The following is a 19,995-nucleotide window of genomic DNA, read 5'->3' on the forward strand; positions in this document are numbered from 1 at the left end:
CCGATCCCACCTAGGCCCCCGTCATCTACTGTGCGACAATGGGATCCTGAAGATGACCGATTCAGGCCTAGTGTGGTCAAGGCAAACGGAAGGCATAAGGGATCAGAGCGAGGGCTCTACTTGTACAGACACACAGAGTACAACCTATGCTCACTCTTATGATGGTTGACGCAGCACACGAGGGCCTATGAACCAAGGAATCGTGGAAATGGACGCAATGTCGTAAAGATTGAGGGAAAACGCACATAAAAGGAAAACAATCGGATTACTACTCAAAGAAAGATGAGGCGGATACAGGTAGAGCAATGTGTCGTTTAATTGCAAGGAGGTCGAAGTGGGTGTGGCTGAACGGGGATACGAAATTAGATCCGGCACGTCAGCGGACCGGGTTGAGGCGTCACGGCTGAGGAGTGAAAAGGTGCATTATAGCATAGCATCGAAAGAGGGAGTTATGGGGAGAATAGGGAAGGGTTAGGTGAGATGCAGTGGGAGGTCCTACAGGGCGAATGTGTGATGAATGATGGGTTGGTGGGTGAATGGGACATTTCTGTGGCTATGTGATGGGATTTCAGTTAGCGGTGGTAATGGAGGATCGATGTCCGTACGGCATAGCTATCGAGATCGTATTACAAAGCCAACGTAACATTCAAAGGAAAAAGAAATAAAATTGCTCCGTATTAATAAAGAATTTATACAGAGCGCTGGTAGTAACTTCAATGTGTTGGCATGAGCTGTTTGCGCAGGTCTTTAACGTGGGTAAGTATAATAAAACACCTACGCAACGTCGCGTGTAGTGCGAATACAGTATGGAGAAGGATGAAGGATCGCCGGATAATGCCGATGTGAATCACGGAAGAAGGTCACAGAAGAGGTCGCTGCAGAAGTACGGCACGGAAACGTGTCGAAAACATGTTGTGCATGTTTTGTGCAAGAAGACGGCGTAGACGGCGTAGACGGGTACCTGCGCGGAGATGTGATGCGCTCACAGACATGGCAATGGTCTGTCCCTTAGTGTGTTCAGTACATTGGGGAATTGAAGGGCTCTTAGATCAGAATAGGCAAGTGAACAATTAATTGATTTATTACCACAGTAAGTATAGATCGTTGTGGGATTATTCCGCATCCTTTGCCGATGCACTTGAGTTGGTAGTTCTCCTGGAAGAAGTACGACAAAACAACTCAATCCATGCAGGAGTAGGGAATTATTGTACAACACACTCAGATCATCATTACGTATGACTACATGGATGATGGGATAGGTGACTACAGATTCGAGAAGGCCCTTTGTACGAGATACATGGGCGATGGAACAGAATAGAACAGGACTACACCCCGTACAGTAATAATGAAATAATCGTTGATGGGATTGATTTCTATTTTGGAGTCAATGCCAAGGGTCACAGCCACGCAAAGACACGCGACTCGCCAGCCAAACCAGCCAATAGTGTTCCTTCCCGGCCCCTTTTCCCTTTTTTTTCTTCCATTCCACCTCAACCCACCTGCCCAACGACACACATCCTTGCTTTCTTTTACATCAACCCTATCCTATCCATCCACCAGATCATCGATAGTACTCGTAGCGTACTCACGAGATAGGTAGCTGTATGTCGTTGTTGCCGAAAATAACATTCACCATAATGCTACACTACCAACCTACCTAGGAATGTCATTGTGGACGCAGACAAGTGACACTGCGTCATTCACTCCTCTTCTCGCGTTTATCCACAATTATGCTTTGACGAGACTCGCTTATTCAGAGAGGTTAATTTCAGGGAGCTGAGAGCCATTTTCTTTGAGATTCGCTCACGGCAAGGGAAATTAGTGGGATGAGAGATAATCAGCGGAGAAAAAAGAGAGAGAAGAGGCTTTCAGGTGGGCGGTGGCTGCAGTGTCTGAGGCGGCGGCGTCTGGTCTATGAGGGGACTAGCCACCACCCCAAGTGCGGTCGGATCGCGCGACCGCAGCACTGGACGACCTTTGGACGACCCTACGGTTCTCTCCGTCCCTAATAGGTCGGGATAGTCAGCTTTCCTACAGTGTCGCATCGTTCAGCTCTTAGCGGGGCCCGAGCAGAGGTGGCCGAGCAACCTTACTTGTAGCTAACCGTACTGGTGAGCATGGCATGGCATGGCATGGCAAGGTTGGAGAGGAGAGCAGAGCGAGCATGGTGAAGAGAAGGAGTAGGAAGAGGGAATGGCTCGCCCGCGTGGTCACTGCGACGGCGAACGTGGATCAAGCCCTTTCCATTGTGGAGGGCAGCTGACAGTGACACAGCTTTTAGCCACACAAGACATGTCGTGGACTGGATGAATTCAAAAACAAGCTGAAGGCACATTGTGAAGAAAAAAGACTTTCTTCCGCCCTCTTGGAATCCTCCCCAACAATTGCTTGCCTACCTACAAAGTACTTGCTTCGTCACGGAAAGGATCTTCTGGACACCTCTGGACCTTTTTCCCATCTCCCGTCTTCCAGGCTGTTCAAGCATTTGCACCGATAAGCCGTTGGAGTGTGCGACCAGCGTCCATAGCGCTCTTCCAAATTGCGCGTCGTTGCCCCATTGAGACTGGCCGGGTCGTGTAACCCCTGACCCACAACCCTGACCCCGTCCGTCTCTTGTCTGCCCAGTACAGCACGATACGATTCCTACAGGCTGCCAGTCGCTCACAAGAAAGGCTTGCCTCTCTTGAAACTCGACCAAAACCAAGCCTGCTCCTTGTCCTTCTCCTCCTCCACTCTACCTCCCACCTGCGACCTTTCTTCACTCTTCCTACTTCACATTCCACCCTCAACCGCCTGTCTCTCGTTTCACCTCCGTTTTCTGCCGCCGACTCACTCTCGCTTCATCCAGATTCGACCTTCGACCGTCTTTGCCGCCCGTTTCCAATTTTCTCATCAACATCCATCGCCCTTCTTCTTCTCCTGCTCTCCTTGGAAACGATTTCTCTCTCTCGGCGCGACAAAGGTTGACCCTGCGGCCCTATACAATTGTAATCCCTTTTCATCGGCCTTTCCTCTCTCCTGGTTTCATTTCCTGCTTTCCCCTGACACTGTCCGGCGAGACACATCAACAACACAACCAAACCTCGCACACCAGCATTCAAGAAGGATCGCCGTCGATTTCCCACCTCGCTGAGGTCGATCGCCACCCGGCGAAAACCAATTATACATCATGAGAGTTCACAGCACATACTCCGCGATGCTTGCTCCATTCCTCCTCTTAGCCTCAGCGCCGCTGGGCGCCCTGGCCGCCGACGTTTTGAAGACCAACGGCTACAGCTCTTGCCAGGATGAATCCGATATTAAAGTAAACAGGCTCGACCTCGAGTTCGACCGATCGACCAAGAAGATCAAGTTTGATGTGTCTGGTTCAAGTGCAAAGTCACAGAAGGTCATGGCAGTCCTTGTCGTGAAGGCTTACGGAAAGGAGGTTTACAAGAATGAATTCAATCCTTGCGACGACGCCACCAAGATGGAGCAACTCTGCCCAGGTATGTGTTGAGATGCTTTTGGTGAAAAAATTGAACAATGTGCTAATCTATTCGCAGTTCCTGCCGGAGAATTCTCCGCCGCCGGCCAGCAGACCATTCCTGAGACCTACATCTCCCAGATTCCTTCCATCGCATTCAACGTCCCAGATCTTGACAGTCAGGCGACCATGCAACTCAAGGCCATCGATGGAGGAGAGCAATTGGCCTGTATCACCTCGACCGTCAGCAACGGAAAGTCTGTCTCCGTGCCCGGTGTATCGTATGTTGCCGCCGGTATGGCAGGAGCTGCCCTTGCCGTCTCTGGACTTTCCGCCCTCGCCAGTGCTGGCAATGCCGGTTCCCCAACAGCCAGCCCGACTTTCTTTGAGGTGATGACCTGGTTCCAGTCTATGGCCATGAACGGAATGATGAGTGTCGAGTATCCCGGAGTCTACCAGAGTTTCTCCAAGAACTTTGCCTTCAGCACTGGCTTGATCAAATGGGAAGCCATGCAGACAACCATCGATAATTTCCGCGAGAAGACTGGAGGAAACTTGACCGACAACAGTGTCGCCTTCTTGAAGAATGCTACCCTCGTTCATCAGACCAGCAACAACTTGGCTCGGCGCGCATTCAACGCCGCTGTCCTCTACGGGCGTGACAGCCTCGAGACTAGCGTCAATGGAACCTCTGAACAAAATGGACAAGAGGAGACCAAGGTCATGCACACTGTCAAGGGTATCCAGGCTTATGCGGAGGAACTGAGTATTCCTGACGGCAACACGTTCATGACTGTTCTTCTCATTTTCGCCATTGTTGTCGCTTCCATCACTGTCGCCATCCTTCTCTTCAAAGTCATCCTCGAATCTTGGGCACTTTGCGGAAAGTTCCCCAAACGCCTTGTCAGCTTCCGTAAGAGGTACTGGTGGGTTCTTGCGAAGACCATCACACAGTTGGTGCTTGTTCTTTACGGTATCTGGACCTTGTATTGCGTCTACCAGTTGAAGAACAACGACTCCTGGGCAGCCAAGATCCTTGCCGGTGTTACCCTTGGTCTTTTCACTGCACTACTTGCCTTCTTCACCTGGAAAGTCTGGAGCATTGCCCATAAGTACAAGAAGCTCGAAGGTGACGCCTCTGCTCTCTATGACAACAAGGAGGTTTGGAGGAAGTACAACATCTTCTACGAGAACTACAAGAAGAGCTACTGGTGGGTTTTCGTGCCTCTCATCATCTACATGTTCGCAAAGGGTTGCGTCATTGCTGGTGCCGACGGCCATGGTCTGGCGCAAGCGGCTGGTCAACTTATTATCGAGTCCATCCTTCTGGTCGTTCTCCTTTGGTCGCGTCCGTTCTCCCTGAAGTCCGGTAACTGGATCAACATCATCATCCAGGTCGTTCGTGTCATCTCCGTCGTTTGCATCTTGGTCTTCGTCGAAGAGCTCGGTGTCGCACAGACTACAAAGACCGTGACTGGTATGGTCTTGGTCGTTGTCCAGGCTGTCTTGACTGGTGTCTTGGCTATTTTGATTGCCGTCAACGCCATCATCATTTGCTGCCGTGACAACCCACACCGTAAGAAGAGAAAGGAGGCTGGTAAGTTGATTCATCCCAATGGGAAATAGAAAACAGACTAATATCATTGCAGAGAAAATGCGTGACATTGACAATCTCACCCCACTCGACGCCCGCAACTCTCTCCTTATGGATCCCATCGAATACAAGCGCAACTCCGTTCCTGCTCCATTCGGCAATCGTGCTGCTGGTTACGACCCTGTTCCCCTCCAGGAGCAAAACACTGCATATGGCGGTGCCCGCCCCTATAATGGCGGCGAGCATCTGCTCGGTGATGCTGCTGGCATGGGTGCCGGTGGCCTGGGCCATACTCGCAGCATTAGCGGAGATAGGAGTCAAAGCCCTCCCGACTCAAGGGCGCCTCGGCTGCCTGACGTTGACTTCAATGCACCTCCCGGTGCCTACAACCAAACCGGCTACGGCCAAGGAGGTTACGGTCAGGGAGGATTCCGCTAGGGATACTAAGCGCGTCGCATCATCGACAAGTAAAAGTAATTCAGCATTGTAAATTTTTCTTATTTCCAAGATGGTTGGGATATTTGACCAACTGCTTTTGGGTTCTTGTACATGGTTTTGCTTTTGGGATATATCTGCATTGCCACCAACGGAGCGCATTATTATCTCCTTTTTTTCTTTGTTATACCTTGGGAACGGCACCCAACCAACCCACTCTTGCATCATGGGCGATGCCCCTTCCCACATACACACACATTGTGTTTTGGCAAGACGGCACTGCTCCACGACACGAATGTCTTTCCTTTATCAAGCCAACACTGTCCAATTTCTGTTACCATCCAACATACCTCAGTCTACCCAGTCTCTCTTTCCCATTCAAAGAGGAATCGGAGAGGGAAGACAACCACACACAAAGAGACGCTTAGGCAACTACTACCTGGGGGACGAGGGGGGAAGCGCGCATAAACAATACCATACAACATTTTGTAATTAACGACGCGGCCTCTGTTCCGTCATATAGGGCCTGTGGCCCCCAAACAGGAAAGGAGTGCGCCAAAAGAACAAAGAGACAACCTTTTGATACCTTCTGGGCTCCGCGCTTCTTTCAAATTTTCTTGTTTCTGTTTTAGAGAGTTAATATAGCAAGCAAGTAGTTATAGTAGAGAGAGATAAGAATGAGAAAGAATGAAACGTTTAAAATTATAGACAAAGCAAGTGCAAACGTGACTGATCCCTTCCTGCCTCGACTGAGCCCGTCTCGAACGACGACCCGATTGCCACTCCTATCGTCTCGCCAATTGCTACTGGCGGCTCTGCTCCCTACACCCCGTCCGACGAAAGCGACGATACGTTTGTCGACCTTCGTCACGAATTGCTTCAAGCAGCTCAGTCTAGCCAAACTCCAGCCACCCTTCCTGGCATTGAGTCCAGCATGACCAGACACTCAGGCTCCTTCGGTATTCAATCCGTCAGAGCAAATCACATTTCCAACCCACAAGTGACTGTCTGTCCCTGTGATAGATCTCTCTGTTGTCGTTGGGGCAAATGCAATGTTCTCCTCTGCACCCTCCATGATGCGTAAACATTCACTCACTCACTCCATGACATCTGCTTTACATCAAGGTGTTCACCAACGCCGGTCAGCAGCGACCTCGCATCCGAGGTCAAGAGATAGATACCACATCTTGTAGACAGTAGTGCTCAGAACAACCTGTGAATAGAGACTTAAGTCTTCTAATTCATCCCTCCAAAAATCGCACTCAGTGTGCACAATACGCGCCTCCCTCCTCCCTCAAAGGCATTTACATCCACTCGTGACATTTGACCTCACGTACACACACGCAGGGACCTGGCTCGGAAGAGCAAGACTAATATCATTGATAGCAATGGTGATGATGATGTATCTGAATAATATGGGACACAGCGCTGATGCGAGCGTACCTAATCCCTACCTTGCCTAGCATACAAGTGGGTATTTGAGATGGAGAGTTAAATGCTACTTCATCGCTAGAGCATGTAGACAGCTGAGAAGTACAGCCATGACTTACCTACTCATGTACATTATCAAGCAAGTCTATCAATGACAAGAATCTCTTACAAATCAAGTGAACTCATGGTCTGTAGATTGAAATGACACATCCGAGGTATGCTGATCATTACAGCGAGCACTGCCTCACTGCCCTTCTGATTCTCTCCACAGATCTAGAACCATGGTGAATTGGGTTCGGAGTGGTCGGAAGTGGTACAAGAGCGTGTAAATACGATCGATCGATCATGACTTCGATGTAACGATGTGGTATTATGACTTGAGGCGAGATGTTGAGGCGAGTTGTACAGGGCTGTGTATGTAGGACTGGAGGCTGGTGTAAATAGATAGTCTGGATGTATAGTTTAAGTGGAAGTCGTTTGCAGTCTTTTGTTTGCCATTTGGTCTATAGGTTTGGTTGTATGTAGAAATAGAAAAGACATGTGTTAGGTTCATTGCTTGTTGGGTTTGGTATTAGTGAACGTTTAGACTTCACAGAAGAAAAATGGAAGAAGGAGTAGCTTGACGGGGTCTATCTTTCTTTCGATCGTGCCCAAAGTTGACAATGTGAAAATCGCCACAGCAAAGCCTTGGTTGATCAAAACAGCTTCGAAGACAGGATCCCGAGGGTGAGTAACGATCAGTGTCTAGAATGAAGCAACCGCGGAGAATTCTTTGCCTTCGCCGTGGCGTAGTTTCGAAGAGAGACGTTCATCCACCATCGAACGTCGACAGTTCCACAAAGATGAGATGTAGGTCTCGGTATCTCAAGATCATGTGCGAGACGGTTTGTATCACGAACCATGTCTTCGAGAAGAAAGGTCCCGCCGCCCCAGACCAGAACTCAAGCCTAGTAGACACAGTGTTTCAGAAGTACCTTTCGCTTTTGATTACCCAGAACTTGGGCCGCGGAAGTCGGGACTGGGGTAAAGGGTCGAGGTGCAAATGAACAAGCTTTTTACGCGATCGGATTCGCCGACTCCATACCCCTGCCTCATCTCAACTCAAACACCCATCTCGACTTCCCCATCTCGCGATCACACCTCTTGTGATGCTTGAATGGGAGGCTGTGTAGTTGGTTTCTGACAGTTGCCACCACTTCATTTATTGCGCGCGTAGGCGCATGCATACATTCGAATGCTATGCAGCAGCTGCATACTCATCACCAAATACATGGTAGATCTCAGACTCCATAGAAGCAACGTTAGATGAGTAGGACACTGTGAAGTACCATACGCGAATATGTGAGTCTCAACACCTAAAAGAAAGTGTAGTATAATGCGCTCAAATGATGTAAATGATTGATGCCCAAGATATCTCATTGTCATAACTATTCTTTCGCTAGGGGTAGTATTACTTGATGTGGAGGTGAATCCTTTTGGTCCTTACGCTAACATCTTATTTCTCCTTCCATATCTAGCCATCTACTAAATCAACGTTTCGAACAGGTATCCAGAAGCTGCTAACTGTCTCGGCGTACGATCACCGTCCGCCTTACAGTAGTGACTAGGATGCATCCTGGAAGATACTAATACAGAGATTCGAATAATACCTGCTGGATGTGATTCTGTACTAACCATGGCCGCAACCATCATTGGATGTCCGAATCATTAGTTATTCCCGTGCAGTATTTGTGAGTAGACCGCGGAATCTGTACGGATGTATCACAGATGCATCTCCACTACGCGCGTCCCATGCCTTGCAGCTATCCCTCCTCCTGTATAACACACACACGCATGACAAGAATGCAAACGGTTAGCAAGCCAACCTCGGAAAGTCTCATGCGTCTGGTATTCGGTAAGCAGCCGAACGACAGCCTGCATAGTCCACGATCTGCATGGTACTACATGATTGACGCCGATTTTGCCAACATGGGGCACGTTCCGAGCGTTGCGTAGCACCTTGTCAGGGACCCGCGGTTAGTTGTACTACCATGCGGGCCTGTACCTGCAGATGAGAAGCTCCACATTGGGATAGGTCCCTGAATCAGTTGTGTTGCTACCACTTCCTTTGCCACTGCTCTCCCTTCACCTCCACCATGATTTTGTTTCGAAACGAAAGGGTCCATGATCCTCTAATCATGTGAGAAGCCTCTGCACCATGGCGATCGACTCTCATATCTTTCTTGTATATATTATACCCCCAGAGATTGGCGATAATGGGGTTGCTCAGGCAATTGGTTCCCTTCATTCTTTCGACACATTCCCGCATTCCCTCGCTATCAGCCTTAAACACCGTGTCTGTTCTGCATCCAAGCACACTCTTTTTGTATATTGCCTGAAACGCTCTTCCATTCATTTCTTCGCCTTTAGCAAGTCGCTCTTTTTGATTTTACTCGTTTGCACATTATGGCCAGGTTGGCCTTTCTGTTGGCACTTAGCCAGGCTACACTCCTTTATGCTCTACCTACTCGAGATAAGGTTCAAGTTCCCGACGAGATAGAGAAACGGGAAATCACTCTTTCTTTGAACCTTGACGCTACGACCAGCTACAGCTCTGTTTTTCCATCTTCCGTCCAATCTGTGGCGGTGACCTTGGTACCATCCGTTACCGGTGTAGGTTACAGTGACAACGGGAGCAATTCCCGGACAACATGACGAATTGATTTAAAATGGCAAGCTAACTATTCACTATCTATAGTCTATACATACGCAACTCCCATCCCATGGCTTCACACGAGGACCGCTGGACGGTCCCCAAATCTCGGCTCCAATGGGACCCCTTTCACCCATCCAAGCAACTTTGCAACCACAGCTTACAGCTGCAGCACGACAGCCGGATCCGAACATCTTCATGCCTATGGAGAGCGATGCCCCACCGCAACAGATCAAAGCTCGCAACGACCATGCCGTTCCAAAAGAACACATACTCGATCAAGACATCCCAATTGAAACCAACAAATTCTATTCGAATTTCTTCCTAGGTACGCAGACTCAACCCGTATGGTCTCACCCGTACGCATTGAATTGGGCAAAAGGCCATGGCGACACCTTCGGAATAGCAGTCGCCCACATCGAGCGAGACCAGCTTGCCTGGGGCGAAGGCGACGTACCTCGCTACTTCATCGGGCCTGTCGGGGTTCAAAACATCGTTTTCTCTGCTGCTGAACTTGCAAACGATACGGTATTGTCCGTGGAAGAGCCAACTGGATTCTCCGTCTACGCCAACCTGGCACCTTTTTCTGGCGCCGATACCATCATGTCCATCCCAGTTGTGCAAGGCATGGGGTTCGTCACTGCGCTGTACAATAAAGCCAAACCGCAACTCAACAGTGGGACTTTCTTCCGTACGCTTGAATATGTCGAAAAGCTCAATGGGGTCACCTTCAAGTACAGAGTGACGTTGGAGGATGATTCAGAGTGGCTACTCTACGCCACGCCTGTGGCATCACTAGGCGCAGTCCCGTTCGATCTGGTAGACAGTGCTATCATCGAGGGCCCTGAGAACTTCATCGGCATGATTCAAGTCGCGAAGAACCCGGCCAACAGCTCCGGCGAAGCAGTATACGATTCGACGTGTGGCGCTTACGCAGCGGGCGCCGGCATCAGTGGCTCCGTAGACGGCAGTGTTGGTAGTTATACCATCCACTACACCAAGAACGGCGTGCAGAACCAAACGCTCGTCATGTTTGCCCTGCCTCATCAGGTTGAATCGTTTTCGGATCAGACGAGAGCGGCGCTCACAGACATCTCTCTTTCGACCGTCACGAAGGGCTATGCCAGGGCAGTCGTGGCCGACTCCATCACCATGGTCGAGCAAGACCTCCCGACTACAATCGACTTCGCGCCATGGATCCCAGCGTCCGACGGCGGTTCCGGCGGCGGTTCCAACACGAATCTCGGGGCCATCGCAATGGCTGCCGTCAGCCGTGCCGGGGCCCTAGAATTGAACGAAGACTTCGACCACCAGACGCGCCTCAACAGCATGTACTACAGCGGCAAGGGACTCGCCAAATTCGCCGGCATCATCTACACTCTCCAATCGCTCGCCCAGAACACCGAGCTCGCGGCAGCCGGCCTCGTGAAACTGAAAGACGCCTTCCACGTCTTCGTCAACAACACGCAGCCCTTCCCTCTAGTTTACGACAACGTGTGGCGGGGCGTCGTATCCTCCGGGACCTACAAGAACGGCGACACGGGCGTCGACTTCGGCAACTCCCTCTACAACGACCACCACTTCCACTACGGCTACTTCGTGTGGACGGCCGCGGTCATCGGGTACCTCGACCCCTCGTGGCTGGAAGAAGACAACGGCGCCAACAAGCACTGGGTGAACCTCCTCGTCCGCGACTACGCCAACCCCAGCTCCCTCGACCCGTACTTCCCCTTCCAACGCTCCTTCGACTGGTTCCACGGCCACTCGTGGGCGAAAGGGCTCTTCGAGTCCGGCGACGGCAAGGACCAGGAGTCCTCTTCCGAAGACACCTTCTCCACCTACGCGCTCAAGATGTGGGGGAAAGTCACGGGCGACGCCAACATGGAGGCACGGGGTAATCTGCAGCTCGCCGTGCAGTCCCGCAGCATGCGGAACTACTTCCTGCTCGAGGACGACAATGCGGTGCAGCCGGAGCAGTTCCTGCCGAATAAGGTCACGGGCATCTTGTTTGAGAATAAGGTCGACCACACGACGTACTTTGGCGGGAATAAGGAGTACGTGCAGGGGATTCATATGATCCCGCTCAACCCGTCGAGTGCGTATACGAGGAGTAGGAAGTTCGTGCAGGAGGAGTGGGATGCGTATTTTAGTGATGGGAGGGTGGATAAGGTGGAGGGGGGTTGGAAGGGGATTCTGTATGCGAATCTGGCGCTGATTGATCCGAGGGCGGCGTACGATTTCTTTGCGGATCCGAAGTTCGATATCGCGCAGTTGGATGGTGGGGCCAGTAGGACGTGGTATCTGGCTTATGCGGCGGCGATGCTGGGGGACGGTACTGCGGGTGTTGGGACTGTGGATGCGAGTGAGGAGGAGGTTGAGCCACCGGAGGGAGAGGAAGGGGATGTAGAGACTGCGCAAGAGGAGGAATGGAGTCCCGAAGAAGAACACGATCAAGAAGGTCAAGAAGATGTCGAAGAAGTGCGTGAAGAACGTCCGCCAGAGGAGAGCCTCGAAGAGGTTGAAAGTGACCCTCTACCGACTGAGGAAGGCGACGTCGACATTGTCGACGAGAACGCAGAAGAAGAGTGGACTCCAACAGAAGATGAAGAAACACCTGGGGGGTTTGAAGGTGACGACATTGAAGACGGGGACGAGGAGGGCTGGTTCCATGAAAACAAGTCGTGGGAAGAAGAGAATCAGGACCCCGATGACAATCAGCTTCCCAGGCGACATCGACACGGAGGAGGGAGACACCCTCGTCCTGACAGCGGATGGCGGTTCTCTCCCTGGGACAAACGTCACGAGTAAGGAGTGTCTTCTGTTGATGCGCTTTGCAGAAGGGCGTCTGTCTTCCAGGTTGGCCGACGCCCGCCACCCTCACGGCCTATATGATAGAAAGGTTTGGGGGCGTTTGGGTACATTTCTTGTAGATATCAGAGAGGATTTGGTCTTGGGTTGATGGCTGGGTTACACGATTTCGGTTACATACACACATTTCATGTTCATAGACTATCACTTCGGAGGACGGGGAATCATTCTTGTGGAGTAAACACTGGGAATTCATTGTACTTGATTAGGGCGCGGCAAGAAATATATTTATTCATACAAGATGGGGTTGCTCCAAAGCTTGTCCAAGTTGATGTTCTGTTGCGCGATGGCCAAGCATTGCAATTGTGATTTTGACATGGCGACGTTGAATACGACCGGGTATCTATTCAAATATGGGGTGAGTTACTTTTCTCCAATCAGGGTGAACGTCAGATCCCTTGGCTGCTACTATGCAAAAAGCAATTGAGTTCTGCTCCTAACCTCTTCTGAGTTTTTTATTCCTCAAAACTCTTTTGCTTGATGCATCCTCTTTCGCACGATTGACTTCATTCGCCTCCCGGTCGACCCTCTTCCGGTTGATGTCAGCTACACCTTCTCTCAGTGAAGATCTCTCAGAGTTTCTGCGAGTGATCCGCCGAGGCCCCAAGTCGAGGTCAGAGTCCTTTCGAGGCCTGGTTGGGCGCGCCTGCGTTCGCGCTTCCCTTGCTGTCTTCATGTCGATGGCCGGGCGCTGGCGGGCTGTTCGCTGCGTCATCTTGATTGGGATCTTCTGGCTTTTTTCTTCCTCTCTCGAAGACGATCTTTCGGTCTTCCACATTCGACACCAACGATCCAGATCCGGAATATCGTAGCCTCCCTCGGCGTGTTTGGGCAGCATGGCATGCATGTTTGGCTGTCTAAGCTTCTCTTTTCCACCCGAAAGATGGATCAAGAAGTCATCTTCGGAATCGAGCCCATCTTCAGGACTGGAATGGTGCTCGGATCGAGCGGTGCGTCCGGATCGGGTTGAGCGAGTGCTGCTTTGTTGACTGGCCGTGTGTTCATTTCGTAGCCTAGCCTTGAGCAGGTCTGCTAGACCTAATAGATACGCTGCTGGGTGGGACAGAAGCGTTGTGGCCGTGAGGCATGATTTCGGTGCATGCTGTGCAAGCGCCGTGAAAAATATTGAAGGAAATGCTAGTGGGAGTGTCGAAATAATGAATTGCGGCCGTCGTGGTCCAGTTTGGCCTGTTGGAAGGTCGAAGGACTCCGCAATATTGTCTTGAATTTTGCGGGATGGCCGCGCTGACGTATCGGAGCCCGCACTGCTGGCACTCGAGGAAGCCAGCCGCCTGCTCCTCCCCGCCTGCCAACCATTGTTGTCCAAAGCCACGAGGTGCCGGCCATTGACGCTGTCGAAGTCGTCGAACTCGCTGTCTGTTGCGCAGGCCTCAATAATGTCCTTGAGTGGGATTAACCACGAGACGGGAGCTCCCTGTAGGAGCTCCAAGTACTGCAGGACGCGGGCTTTGGTTTTGTAGGCCAGGCAGACAGTCAGTAACCGGTACGTATTCCCGGCGTCTAGCGCTGGGGTTGCTGCGAAGAAGAGGTCGCGATAGTACTTTGAGAGGTTGATTGTGCGAGGATTATTGGCGGGGTTAGTATGAGTTGTTCGCGTATTCCTCCTCTTGGTTGCGGCTCTCGACTTCGTGAGACTCGGTTGCGATTCGCGTGTGCGAATGAGAACTTCGTACTGACGTCTTGCCTCTTCGTAGATGCGATGAGGGTCGACCTGCGCAAGCGCCTCGCCCAAAGGGAGCAGAGGCTCGGGCGAGGTTACACCAGGCATGTCAGGCCGCAGACGGGTGTGCGACAGATACGAGTGCGAATGATCGTTTTTCATTCATAGTTAGTGTAACAATGTAGGTTGTGAGGAAGAAACGACGAGGACGACCGGGAAACGCGATGCCCAAGTGAGTACTGTCGAAGGCTGGAGACGGATCGGTGCGTGTGCACGTGTCATGGTGTGTGTTGGGTTGCCTTGGGGGGTTGCTTTCAGGCGGTTGTGGCGGTCCGCACTGGTGGTGGTTCTGTGATGGTGATGAGGATGAGGATGATGGGCGATGATGATGTGAAGCAGGGATAAAAGATAGCACAAAACAGATCGTAAAGATAATTCAGGTAATTATGGTTTCAATTCAAGATCAACATTATTGCGAGTAATGTGGTGGAGATGGCCGTAGACAGGAAGGACATGGCCGTGGGGACAAATGAACGGATTTTAAAAGTAGGCGTGTATCTATAGTACATACTACATAGTACGATGGAGAGCCTGGAAGTGTGTCTGGGCGGGTGCTGGACTCCTCCGTCAACTCCGCAAACGTCCATTCCTCTGACCCGGCAGAGGGCACGACTCCCTCGCAACTCCAGCAACTCCGTCAGCTACTCCGACCGACCTTTAAGCAGGCAATAGGCCGCGCCGAACACATCGAGAATGCAACGCCCCCTCAAGAGTCAAAGCCCCAAATGAATACTATCCGTGCGTTCGCATGAGCCAAACACACCCACCAAGCCGCTTAGGAAGCTTGTGTGAGCTTTTGCTACCATGCCATTTCCAGAACCGCTTCCAAACGCGAATGTCTTCCTGAGCTCTCGCGTCGCCGGATATAGATAGAGTTGTCATGATTGTCCATCTGTTGTTGGTATGTAGGCCCTTACCACGTGACCTCACACCTAGACAGCATTGTACTTGTAGCAGCAACTGGCCGCTCGCTTAGCCGCTAGCTCGTACTTGCACATAGGTAGGCTACATAGTAGCTGATTTGATCGTGCATTATGGCGTCCTCTACTATGAGAAGCGACATAAAGGAAAAGCTACCTGGAGAGCAGGACGACGATTTTCTGCTAGAGCAGGCAAGGGACGCTTACAACAACATCGATTTCTAACAATGACGTTCCATCAACAACTATGTTCGCCGCTTCAAGGAAGCTGCCAAAGACCTCAAGCTTGCTGGAGCTCCTGAGACCAACAGATCTATTGTCAGGCGTATCTGCCGGGGTCTACCTCCAGACTACAAGGACTTCATTGCTTCTCAACTCAATAGCGTCAAGAACTCTCCCCTTCAGGATGATGATTTTCGACAATTTCATAAATGATTTACTGAATTGGGACATCGACAAGAATTCTTTCTATGGGCCTAATACAGTCCAGAATACCTATCTCGGTCCGCTTGACACCTTCGGTCGTGGAGGTCCCCGTCAACAAGCTCCGAGCAATGGATATTCTCCCTACGGAAGCAACTTCGGGTACAATTCTGGTCCGGCTGCCGGTCGTAGCCGAGATACGGTACGAGCCTTCTACGATGGAGGACGAGTTGCGCAGCATGGACCCAATGGCAGGTATGCAAACGCGCAGAACAACGGCGGCGAAAACAATGACAGCAGTGCTCGCGGGAGCCTCCAGTGCACATGGTGCGGCATGCATCGTCACACCGAAGAATATTGCTGGAACAAACGTGACGGCAGACCACGCCGAGGACAGAACGAGAATCGTGCTAACTACAACACTCAGCCCGGACATGGTCGCCCTTAGCCGCGAGCTTCTATGCAATGAATCAGCAAAAAAGCTTATACCGCTGTTGTTCCGGTCCTAGCTCCTCGATGGGTGCATATCATGCAATATAGCTGGCGTGCTCGGTACCTCCAAAATCGCGATGAGAACATGGGATATCGAATAGGGATATTGATTGTTACATAGATGGCTGTAAGCATCCGTTCTCGTTAACTTAAATGAGACCTGGCTTCCTCGTTCCGGGAACCGCGGTACCCTGCATATGCCTGAGCCGGGAGTAGGCATGGAGCTGATGCAGGCTTCAACTCGATTTGTACAACAAATGTGACAGCGCACACAATCGGTCAAATATGGGAATTCGTAAAAAGGCGTTGCTCGCTTACGCTGCTGTATAATTGAAAATTCTCATAATCATATTCGGTCATAAAATAATATGTTTTCTCTCGCATGCGGTTATTTTTTTCAAGGAGATTTCTTGTTTCCCCAAACGATTGACTCCATGAGCGCATAAGGAGATGAATCCAGTTCCAACCCAACAAGAGGAGATTGCGTGAACCCATTGGGATCTTCCAAGTTGAAGGCAGCATTGATATCGTCCGCAGTGAACGTCGTGAAATCGGGCGAGTACGTGGACGAGGTGTCGCTGGCGGATTTAGATACTTGAGAGCGCGGATTCTGCAGGTTCAGTAGTCGCTCTAGTGCAGCGACCGAACGTGTGATGGGTGCGGAGAGTTCCGCAGGATCAACGTTCGCCGTAACGTCGGTCAGCACCTGGATCAAATTTGACAGAAGACCTCGCGCGCGCTCGTTGCGGTTTTGCTCCCCAAGGATACCCAAAAGAAGGGCAGAGCTAAGCGAGCGGTGGACCGCTGCCCAGGACCGAGTCGCGAAGGGTGTCATGTTTTGTAAGCCCAAGAATGCCTCCACAGTGTTCGTCAGGCTGTCGATGCAGGTCTTCCTGAGCGTCTTGGACAAATCAAGGTTTGCGGTGCTGGGGCTGACAGCCGGTCGGCAGAGCTCCGAGGTAATGTACGAAATGTGGAGATAGAGGGCCCAATGTTCCAATTGATCCCTCATTGAACGACATCTTCGAGAGTCCTTGAGATAATCAGCTGCATCGACCATGATCTCCTGCAATTCGTTTCGGTGCTCGGTGATCCTCATCAAGGCGTCGTGGGAATTTTGGGGTCGCTGGCGTTCGCGGACAATATCGAGACCGACCTTGCAGAGTCGGTACATACTCTCCACATACGTCCTGGTACCAGGAGCAGTGTGTGGACTCAGCGGAACGGTATGGTCAATTGTTGTGGTAGATGATGCCCGATCGTACGAGATTGACAGAAGCGAATCTTGCCATAACAATGCCCACCACACCTTGCTCCGGTTAAGTTTGTGGTGCAGAGGCGTTGATGGCGGGCATAGCCTGTGCAGACCCAGAGTTTGAGACAATCGAACAGTAAGACCCATCAAGCTCCAAGCTACTCCGGCGTTCATGTTGTTCGAGATGACATTTCCGAGGATAAGAAGTGTTTGGATATTCTCTAGTGTCGCATGTGATAGGAAGTTGGTGAACCTAAGGCACTCGAAACTGCAGCATATGTAGACCTGTGATGTGAGTTCGCGCTCTTTCCTGGGAAGGGTCGAGCATTGACATCCTGCCGCGAGAATCGCAAAGAGAAGGCCGATCCATTGGAAATCCTTGCCATATATCGCTTCCTCGGAAACACCAGGTCCGGCTGTCGAGCTCGCTCGGTTGATAAGTAGTAACAGCAGGTCTGACTCTATGCTTTCCACGTCCGCCACCGCGGGGTAAACAACATGTGCCGTCTCTCGATAACACCGGAAAAAGCTTAGACACTCAGCGTCGCTGGGAAGGGCATTCGCCAACTCATTCGCACGCATGATACTGCCATGTGGCAGACCCCACAGATCGACAAAGGGGTATGTCGCGCTCTCGTTGTCGAGACCGAATATGGGCAGCATGTTCTTCTTCCCCAGCACATCCTGTACGCCAGGCCATTGCGTATCGCCACGGCCCAGAGCCATGACGAGGGCGGGAACGGAGCTCGGTCCAACATGTATCGTTTGGCCAGTGTATTCGTTGTGCGTATGGACTCCCTGCGTCCGGACGTGGCTCTGTTCACTATCTATGGGTGCGGTTGCTGCGAGTGTTGTATTTCCTGCGGTTCCTGGAGAGAAGCCATTCGTAGGTAGAGTGCTTGGTGTAACTTCTGTGATGCTTCCAATCGAGGTCTTGAGCTCATTCAATGACTTTTCGGCATTTTGCAGTTTAGCACAGATGCGCTCCCAATCCTGGCATCTTGTTAGTGACGAGACGGCACCTGCTCAGCATTTGAACCCACCTCTCTGGGCAGAGTGACTGTCCCACCGTGGACATGGACCATGCCGTTCGAGAAATCATTTCCGTTGTGACCAACGCTCTGCGTGTGGCGTTTCGCAGGAGGATGTGTCTCGGAGGGTGGGTGGTAGGAGCATAGTTCTGGATGTTCTCGGACGACGCATGTCTTGCATGGCACTGATTGATCGCATTTGACCTTTCTTTGACGACAAGGATAGCAAGCCTGTAGTCGCAAACACTTAGTATGACCATTTTCTTATGCTGGGGTTGATATCGCAATCTTCGTCTCCTCGACTCAGAGCGGAAAAAGGCGCAAACCCACCTTGTATTCGCGTGCTTTCCTCTTGCGCTTCAGGATCTCGTCGATGTCGGACCGCGGTGGTGTGTCTTGCGAATAGGCCACAGATACTGGCGCCGGCGGTGCCTTGTGCTCTTCGTTCTCCATCATGTCGAAGTATGGAGATGCGAACTGGGAGTATTCAGGTGTGTATTGAGAAGCACACCACGATAGATGAGCCCCACTCGCTACGGCCATGCGTCCGACCGAAAAAGCTAGACAGGGATATGATAGGACAGGAATTGACTAAGCAGTGATCGCCAAGCTTAATATTGCCTGTGCAATCAAGATAATAAATGAAGTGCAGGTTTGCGTTCACAGTCTTTCTCACGTCTCAATCGCGAATATGGCCAAATGGGAGTTGCAGATCGGTTTCTTCTTAAAGTACCTCAGGATCTTGATATTCCCGTTAGCTGAGCGTACGACGCATCAGAGAAGGAGCCCGTGCTGCGTCGCGTCTGGTCGGTGCTCGTATAAACCCTAGGGCACCTCAACAGTGGGCTCGGACTGCCGCGGCAGTACGATCGACTCGTTGCCGTATCAATTCTCTCTGTCTTAGATGTGCCGTGGGTTGCATTGTTGCAATCGCGACGGTGCGATCTAATCTGTAAGCATGCCTGATGACGTCGCACCTTATTTTTGGCTTTCGCGTGACCGTCTGAATGGCTGGACGACGTCGTTCCCATGCAGGGTTTAGCCAACCCCAGCTAGCCCTGGTGAGGAAAGTGAATGTTTTTGTTGGTACGGTACAAAGAGCCGCATGCTAAAGAAATCCCTACGCTACAGAAATGTCAAAGGGTCTAAGTACTAGGTATGGGATGTCACCAGAGAACGTGGGGTTTAATTGTAGAAGAGATCAAATTTCACTCATCCGCATAATACATAATGGAAACAAGCTGCTGTGATCTGTTAGTTGACTGCAGTCGTCGTGTTTGGGTTTTGGAAGTCTCTGCTCTACAATGGCATGAATAGACGTATTTGAATGTCATTGAACTCAAAGATACAAGATCGACTCAATCTCCACCGCTTTGCAGGTAACACTAATGATGCCGATGGTTCGGCGGCCAAGAGATCTATGACTTTACAGGTTGTCAAAGAGCTTTGACGATCGTTTAGTGACGGTGTGCCATCACGTGATGGAGTCAGAATGGGCTAGTGACCACTTTCTACTGCCAGCCCTATAGCCCTATTCAGGTTTGGTACTCGAAGTCCGGCTTGTTCGGCACGGTTTTGAACGCACTAAGAAGGAAACAAGCGTCCACAGAATCTCACGTAAAAACTCCACCAGTGGTTATTGAAGAT

The 19,995-nt window shown here is 51.0% G+C and overlaps 6 protein-coding genes across 6 annotated transcripts; 4 read left to right on the forward strand and 2 right to left on the reverse strand.

Moving 5' to 3' along the window:
* Positions 1 to 2,752: 2,752 nt before the first annotated feature.
* Positions 2,753 to 5,613, forward strand: BU24DRAFT_271642 (TRP-domain-containing protein). Its single transcript, XM_033522597.1, has 3 exons — positions 2,753 to 3,488; positions 3,546 to 5,063; positions 5,116 to 5,613. The coding sequence occupies exons 1-3, from the start codon at positions 3,170 to 3,172 to the stop codon at positions 5,496 to 5,498; spliced, it is 2,220 nt and encodes a 739-aa protein (XP_033380526.1). The 5' UTR covers positions 2,753 to 3,169; the 3' UTR covers positions 5,499 to 5,613.
* Positions 5,331 to 6,057, forward strand: BU24DRAFT_271647 (uncharacterized protein). Its single transcript, XM_033522598.1, has one exon. The coding sequence runs from the start codon at positions 5,569 to 5,571 to the stop codon at positions 5,989 to 5,991; it is 423 nt and encodes a 140-aa protein (XP_033380527.1). The 5' UTR covers positions 5,331 to 5,568; the 3' UTR covers positions 5,992 to 6,057.
* A 3,314-nt stretch (positions 6,058 to 9,371) lies between these two features.
* Positions 9,372 to 12,426, forward strand: BU24DRAFT_453634 (glycoside hydrolase family 81 protein; the record flags this gene model as incomplete). Its single annotated transcript, XM_033531275.1, has 2 exons — positions 9,372 to 9,578; positions 9,664 to 12,426. The coding sequence occupies 2 exons, from the start codon at positions 9,372 to 9,374 to the stop codon at positions 12,424 to 12,426; spliced, it is 2,970 nt and encodes a 989-aa protein (XP_033380528.1).
* Positions 12,427 to 12,669: 243 nt separating this feature from the next.
* Positions 12,670 to 14,681, reverse strand: BU24DRAFT_426033 (uncharacterized protein). Its single transcript, XM_033528884.1, has one exon. It carries the CDS (start codon positions 14,327 to 14,329, stop codon positions 12,923 to 12,925), a length of 1,407 nt encoding a protein of 468 aa, XP_033380529.1. The 5' UTR covers positions 14,330 to 14,681; the 3' UTR covers positions 12,670 to 12,922.
* Positions 14,682 to 15,394: 713 nt separating this feature from the next.
* On the forward strand, positions 15,395 to 16,018 carry BU24DRAFT_465753 (uncharacterized protein; the record flags this gene model as incomplete). The annotated part of the gene is made up of 1 exon (XM_033532303.1): positions 15,395 to 16,018. The coding sequence occupies one exon, from the start codon at positions 15,395 to 15,397 to the stop codon at positions 16,016 to 16,018; it is 624 nt and encodes a 207-aa protein (XP_033380530.1).
* Positions 16,019 to 16,459: 441 nt separating this feature from the next.
* Positions 16,460 to 18,801, reverse strand: BU24DRAFT_435594 (uncharacterized protein; the record flags this gene model as incomplete). The annotated part of the gene is made up of 3 exons (XM_033530106.1): positions 16,460 to 18,310; positions 18,361 to 18,579; positions 18,679 to 18,801. 3 exons carry the CDS (start codon positions 18,799 to 18,801, stop codon positions 16,460 to 16,462), a joined length of 2,193 nt encoding a protein of 730 aa, XP_033380531.1.
* Between the last annotated feature and the right edge of the window lie 1,194 nt (positions 18,802 to 19,995).

Source organism: Aaosphaeria arxii, assembly GCF_010015735.1.
Source record: "Aaosphaeria arxii CBS 175.79 unplaced genomic scaffold BU24scaffold_8, whole genome shotgun sequence".
Classification (NCBI taxonomy): Eukaryota; Fungi; Ascomycota; class Dothideomycetes; order Pleosporales; genus Aaosphaeria; species Aaosphaeria arxii.